The 6,702-nt window shown below is 37.2% G+C and overlaps 2 protein-coding genes across 3 annotated transcripts; one reads left to right on the top strand and one right to left on the bottom strand.

Moving 5' to 3' along the window:
* The first annotated feature begins 662 nt into the window (after positions 1-662).
* On the top strand, positions 663-4,049 carry LOC106343009 (ATP phosphoribosyltransferase 1, chloroplastic-like). Of its 2 annotated transcripts, none has more exons than XM_013782106.1 (11): positions 663-1,090; positions 1,629-1,688; positions 1,774-1,887; positions 2,118-2,183; positions 2,266-2,373; positions 2,485-2,568; positions 2,938-3,039; positions 3,120-3,233; positions 3,295-3,375; positions 3,464-3,583; positions 3,759-4,049. In XM_013782106.1, exons 1-11 carry the CDS (start codon positions 674-676, stop codon positions 3,852-3,854), a joined length of 1,362 nt encoding a protein of 453 aa, XP_013637560.1. In that variant the 5' UTR covers positions 663-673; the 3' UTR covers positions 3,855-4,049. The 2 variants fall into 2 exon arrangements, with proteins under 2 accessions (XP_013637560.1, XP_013637561.1); XM_013782107.1 differs by having other exon boundaries at positions 3,464-3,644.
* Positions 4,050-5,400: 1,351 nt separating this feature from the next.
* LOC106338312 lies at positions 5,401-5,790 on the bottom strand. Its single transcript, XM_013777326.1, has one exon. It carries the CDS (start codon positions 5,788-5,790, stop codon positions 5,401-5,403), a length of 390 nt encoding a protein of 129 aa, XP_013632780.1.
* Between the last annotated feature and the right edge of the window lie 912 nt (positions 5,791-6,702).

Here is a 6,702-nt window from a genome sequence, read left to right as displayed (position 1 = left end):
TCGAGTGTATTAACAAATCAGAGAGCGACACTTGTTATTATTCCCCCCTTAAGAAGAGAAAAACTCTACTTTATTAGTATAGATAGATAGTAAATAAAAACTTTTTTTTTTTTAAATCCACTGGGGATGAGATGTCCATCCTTGTTGGCTGTACATCCGCCCACTGCTTTGGTTGCCGGTGTTCTTGTGTCATCTAGGGAGTAGCTAGTTTCTAATGATCGCTTCAAGCTTGTTCTCTTCACTGACATTTAGAACTAGACCCGACTGGAAAATTGGTCGAGAAGTTGCCTACCCGAGCCTCAGGATTCCACCGGACAAGGAATGCAATATTGCCGGATCCAGCGGACCACCAAGCGCAATTACATCCCGGAGAAAGGACAGACTGCAGTGATTGGGACAGGCTGCAATTAATCTAATCCATCCAATTTCTTTGTGATTGAGCTTCCGAAAATGCTATAATGCGGGTCCAACCTAGTAGTTATCTTTTCCGAGATGCGGATAATTATGTAGAACCCCGACTTGGCTTTGCTTTGCCAACTAGCAGCTAGAATATATATTTTACTCTACTTTAAAATAAATTAATTCTTTATCTATATGTTCACGTGCTTTTTTGCATATTTTATTTAAACAATGATTGTCACTGGCGACAAAAAGAAGAAAAAATGGAAAACGCATGAAGAAGGCCTTTCAAGGTCTTATAAAAATATTATTTAGAGTGGCATCAAGAATCTGTAATCAGTATCTGCCCACAGTTGCGACCTTCTTCTGTTCAATAAAAACCTCTTCACTCTCACCAAGAGCCACCACCACAGCAATGTCTATCCTTCTCCCTGCCAATTTACAACAATGCCCTTCTCCCTCCCTCTCGCCGTCAACCCCACTCTTCTCCCCGTGTCCTTCCACCGCTTTCTCCTTCGGCAGAACTCGCCTGAGATGCCTCAGATTGGTTACTTCCTGCGTCGCCTCCGTTCAAAGCACCGTCGCTAATGGTTCTGCTCCAGCTCCCGCTGTTGTCGTGGAGCGAGAGCAGATTCGTCTTGGTCTTCCTAGCAAAGGACGCATGGCTGCCGACTCCATCGATCTTCTCAAGGTGAATGGTGTTTCTGTTCCGATGAAAATTTGCATTTTGATTATTATCTGGTTAATGCTATAGATTAACAAGTATTTCGCTTCAAACTTGAGATAATTTACAATCTGCTTGTGTTTAACTTCAAATCCTCCTTTGATTAAAGACTAATTATCTCCCCCCTTTTGTTTATTGATTTCCCCACAGACGTTTTTTTCTTATGAAGCTTTATGTTCTGTCTTCGTCGTCATGTGTTTAGTATAGTCTCTCATGTTTGTCTTGCTTTTGAAACTTCTATGGTTATCTTAATACGGTTCCTTTTGATCCTGATACTCTGATGATGTGCTACGTTTTTGGTGAAATAATTGGAGGAAGTTGGTATATATTTTCGTATCTTGGCTGTTTTGTTTGTTGATGCTAGAAACTGTTAACCGTAGCAAAGCTTGCTTTTTTTCTTCTTCTCTGAAGTGTTGTCTCCTTTCACTTTGAGTGAACCGGAGATAGTGATATGTAATCTCGTAGCTTGTTCTGACTCTTTTTATTTGTTGTTTCTTCTGTGAAGGACTGCCAACTATTTGTAAAACAAGTCAATCCTAGGCAATACGTTGCACAAATTCCCCAGGTAAGTATGCATTCAACGCCAACATGAAAAGGACACTGTGTTTTTTTCCATGTCTTATATTTTTTGATCTTTTCATGTCTTCCAGTTACCAAACACTGAAGTCTGGTTTCAACGTCCAAAAGACATTGTCAGGAAGTTACTCTCAGGAGATCTGGATCTAGGTACCGTTGGTCTTGACACACTTAGTGAATATGGTCAGGTAAGTCACCACCTTAGTTGTTTTTTCTTGAATGGGATATACTTAGTGGTGGCTGGTTATTATTATTATTATACTCCTTGTGGAGATATAAAAAAAAAAAAATATATATATATATATATATATATAAACTAATAAGAACAACCAGTTGACGCTTAGTTCTCTTATTATGTGATTCTTCGACACTATTGTTGAGTTGGGCTGTAAGATTTAGTATATGGTTTTTTCACTAGGAAAATGAAGATCTTATCATTGTCCATGAAGCTCTCAACTTTGGAGACTGTCATCTGTCCATTGCGGTAGGTGCTAATCTATTGTGGTTGGATTTTTCTCATATCTTTACTGTGGATGGTTTTCTTATTGCATGTCAAATGATCTCAGATACCCAACTATGGGATTTATGAGAACATAAATTCTCTCAAGGAGTTAGCAGAGATGCCACAGTGGAGTGAGGAGAGACCATTGCGTGTTGCTACTGGCTTCACTTATGTATGATGAGTTACAGATTCTACTTTTGGTGCGCCGTTGTCATTAGTTTTCTCTCAGCATGTATTTAGCTGCAATATAATATTTTGGGAATGATTCAACTGGTTTTCGCAGCTCGGCCCCAAATTTATGGAAGAAAACGGCATAAAGCATGTAACGTTTTCAACTGCAGACGGAGCCCTGGAGGCAACTCCGGCGGTGAGATTATACTCTTTTACATAAAAAAAAACATAGTCTTTCTTCAACACTAGGCTAATAACGACTCTTTTATAACAAAGACGTCATTTTTTAAATGAAATATATAGTTTGCTGCATATCCATGATTACATACAGTGTAGATATCATTATTCTTTGTTGCTTGTTTAGAGCTTATTTCTCTAGTCTGAAGTTAAAAATTGCGCATAGTTGAAAGAGTTTTCTGGATTTTGATGTATTGTTTATCAAACGAAACGCTTGTTAGCATGTAATGTATTTACTGTTAGGCTGTGACATGAAAGTTTTTCTCTAGCCTGGGACAAAGGACACTTTTGTGCAGTATTTGTTGACACATATTTGCATGTCAACTAGATGGGGATAGCTGATTGCATTTTGGACCTTGTGAGTAGTGGGACGACACTCAAAGAGAACAACTTAAAAGAGATTGAAGGAGGGGTTGTGCTGGAAAGTCAGGTGATATGAAGTTCTTGGAGCCTTTTAATCTGTATTCTGGCGGCCATACTTTTCCTGAACATTTTGTTTATAAATTTCAGGCGGCACTTGTGGCAAGCAGAAGAGCATTGACCGAGAGAAAAGGAGCATTAAACACAGTACACGAGATTCTCGAGAGATTGGAGGCCCATCTTAAAGCTGATGGCCAGTTCACTGTACGCACTTTGTGTCTTGTGAAGATGTTTCACTTTCTTTTCCTTAATATTGTCATTTTAGGTTGTTGCAAACATGAGAGGAAATAGTGCTCAAGAAGTGGCTGAGCGTGTGTTGAGTCAACCATCACTGTCAGGATTGCAGGTAATGTTTCCTAATGGTGGAAGTTCTTAAGCCTTTGCTTTTTGTTTTTTTCTCACTGATCGTTTATGGCTTCTCTTATATTGAGCAGGGACCAACAATAAGCCCAGTTTACTGTAAACAAGATGGAAAAGTATCGATTGACTACTATGCCATAGTGATTTGTGTGCCCAAAAAGGCATTATACGAGTCTGTGAAGCAACTAAGAGCGGTTAGAAATCCCTGCAATTTCTTGCTTACTAATCTCAGTTCGACCCCGAACCTTTAAAATGGTGACGTGCTTGGTTATTCTCGTACCACTTTGCACTTGGCAATATTCAAAAAATGATTTGTTTATGGTTTCCTCTCTCTTGGTTCTCTAATCACGTTCACCAATGTTATCACAGGTGGGTGGCAGTGGGGTATTAATTTCACCTCTTACCTACATCTTTGATGAGGAGACTCCAAGATGGGGTCAACTCCTGAGAAAACTCAAGATTTAGATGTTTTGATGATGAACACCTTCTACGAAAACCCTTTGGTGTAAATCTCTGGGTTGGTACCTTCGTGTCAACTATATATAGTTCTGTTTCTTCTCTCTATTGCTGTTGTAATTTCTACCTTGCTTTTCTGTATGGATCATGTGGTGAATCTGCTGGAACAATAATAAAAGAAATAAAAGATTGTTTATGTTTTAAGGCTTTTAAATCATCTTTGCACTAGGGTATTTGATATGAACCAAAAAGCTTACTTACTTTTAACCTAATTAAGTTAATTCTTGGAAGCTTGTCTATTATTAATAATTTGAATTCCTTATATAGAGATACAACTTTGTAGAATATGGAAAACTCTTAAACTAATATAAAAAAGAAAACTTCAAAACCAATTATTAAATAGAAAATTACCAAAACTCTTAATGTAAAATATCCTAATCTATCTAACCATAGTCACGTATCATTATTCCCCTCTTCCATTCAGAGCTTGTCCTCAAGCTCCAACTAATGATATCTAGACAGCCATATGGTAGCAACCACTTCTCTGACTCTCTGTTGTTTGATTCCATTAGGAAGCTAGATTTTACCACAACTAGTGCTATCGTTGATTTCATGGAGTTCAGAGTTCGTTCAGATTCTAACACGAGTATGTTGTTAGATTGTTATACAACCAACAATGGATCTTGCTGCAATAGTGTCTCTGACTCTATGAGGTTAGACTCCTCTGGCTCCGAAATTACAAGTAGCTCTAGGTTTTCCTTCAAAATAATTGTCTCCAACTCTGCTTGTTTTTTCATCATCTCTTGCTTCGACGTCGCTTGAATGTTCTTCGCAATCTCCATTATCTCACCAAGTTGTGCAATCTTCTTGTCACAATTCACAGATATGGATTTCCAGAAATCCTTGTCTCCCATCGGATCGTTCGGCTCGGATACTAAATTGATATGAACCAAAAAACTTACTTCCTTTTAACCTAATCTCTCTTAGAGATTAAGTTAATTCTTGGAAGCTTGTTTATTATTAATAATATGAAACCCTTATATAGAGATACAACTTTGTAGAATGTGGAAAACTCTTAAACTAATATAAAAAGGAAACTTCAAAACCAATTATTAAATAGAAAATTACCAAAACTCTTAATGTAAAATATCCTAATCTATCTAACCATAGTCATGTATAGTATTCTAGCATGTTTCAAATTCGATGCTAGGAGTTATCAGTCTATGATGACTCGGTTCTGTGTATACACTGTGACTTTCTATAATCAGAGTGTTATTTGATAAAATTTATATTTTCTAAAATATTTTATTTGATTATGATTGTTAGATGATGTCGTAGGATGAAAGAAGGAACAGGCGTTCCCTGTTTTGCACACAAAATCCAAACAAATAAAGAACATACACAGAGATATCACAGATATTTATGAGCATATATACATATATATACACTTCAAAGTGTAGATGATTATCTCTGGATTTTAGGTGCATTAGCTAAATAGCGCAGAGTGGAAGATATATGTAGTGTAAAGAGGTCCAGAAATTTCAGTTGAAGATCCTTACTTCTTGAAGAAAAAGAAAAAGTCTCCCAAAAGAGGAATGATAGGTTTCTTCTTCTTTTTTGTAGTCTTCGCAAAATACCCATTTTTGTCTACTTTGTTTCCGTCAAGTATCTGAGCCAGTGTAAGATACTCCTTCGCCATCTTGCTCATCAGCTCTTTCCTCCTTTTTTCTTCTCCATTTTCCTTGAAGTTCACAGACTTGTTCATATCAGCTGCACTCTTCCCCTCAGCATCAGCATCGGTTTTAGCCATCTTTACCATGTTCTTATATAGCTCAGCATTCAAAGATGCCAAAACCGCCTCTGTGTCAGACTCTCTCTCCTTCAACATCCTCACCTCGGTCTTTGTTTCCATTATCTCAGCTTCAAGCTTCTTCAAAATATCCATGAACTCTTCTTTCGAACCTTGAGGAGAATAAGGCAAGGAAGGGCGCTGGTTTCGTGGAAAATGTTGGTTATAATTTGGTTGTAACCCGAATGGGTGTGAACTACATACTTGGATAATGATTGAATCGCCGTGCTTTCCTTAAAAAGTATTTCGACCCTATTCCAAACTTTGGGTTACACGAGATCCCTTTGTAGGATAAGACAATCAAAGTTTCATTCTTGTTCTGGACTAAGATACAAGAATAACAAATAAAGGTTTAGTGCTTATATGTGTTTCTTCAAAGATCTTTGATGATCTTCGAACAATGAATCTTTATGTGTCTCTCTCTCTTACTAACTATTAGTTTTTGATCTTCAATTTTGTTTTTCAAGTTGTGATTCAAGTTATAATTTTCCATTGCCCACAACTCCTTATATAGAGTACTAAAGGTTGCAATGGTTAGCACCAATAGTTACAATGGTTAGTGAAGAGTTACAACATTAATACCAATAGTTACAATGGTTAGACAAAAGTGACAATGGTTCATCACCAAAGGCTTTAATCACCAATGGTTACAATAGTTTATCACCAAAGGTTGCAACCATTTACCACTAATAGTTACAATCACAAACAGTTGCATTTGTTCATCTAAAACAATTGCAATGCTTCACTTTAATGGTTGCAAGGATTCACTTAAATATCCAACAATCCCCCCCCATTTAAGTGTAATCATAGATTCATTAAATAATTAATACATATATCAAACTCATGCATAAATGAAAATGTTCGAAGAATTGAATTTTCATTTTAGTGTGTAATACACATTCCAAATGCCCGAGAACCAGGATGTCCTATGGATTGAATCCCTCAACCCATTTTGAGCACATGAAGATAATACACACACGTGTTTCCCCACTACTCTAAGTGTTTACC

This window comes from Brassica oleracea, chromosome C4 (genome assembly GCF_000695525.1).
Source record: "Brassica oleracea var. oleracea cultivar TO1000 chromosome C4, BOL, whole genome shotgun sequence".
Classification (NCBI taxonomy): domain Eukaryota; kingdom Viridiplantae; phylum Streptophyta; class Magnoliopsida; order Brassicales; family Brassicaceae; genus Brassica; species Brassica oleracea.
This window is presented reverse-complemented; position numbering and strand designations above follow the sequence as displayed.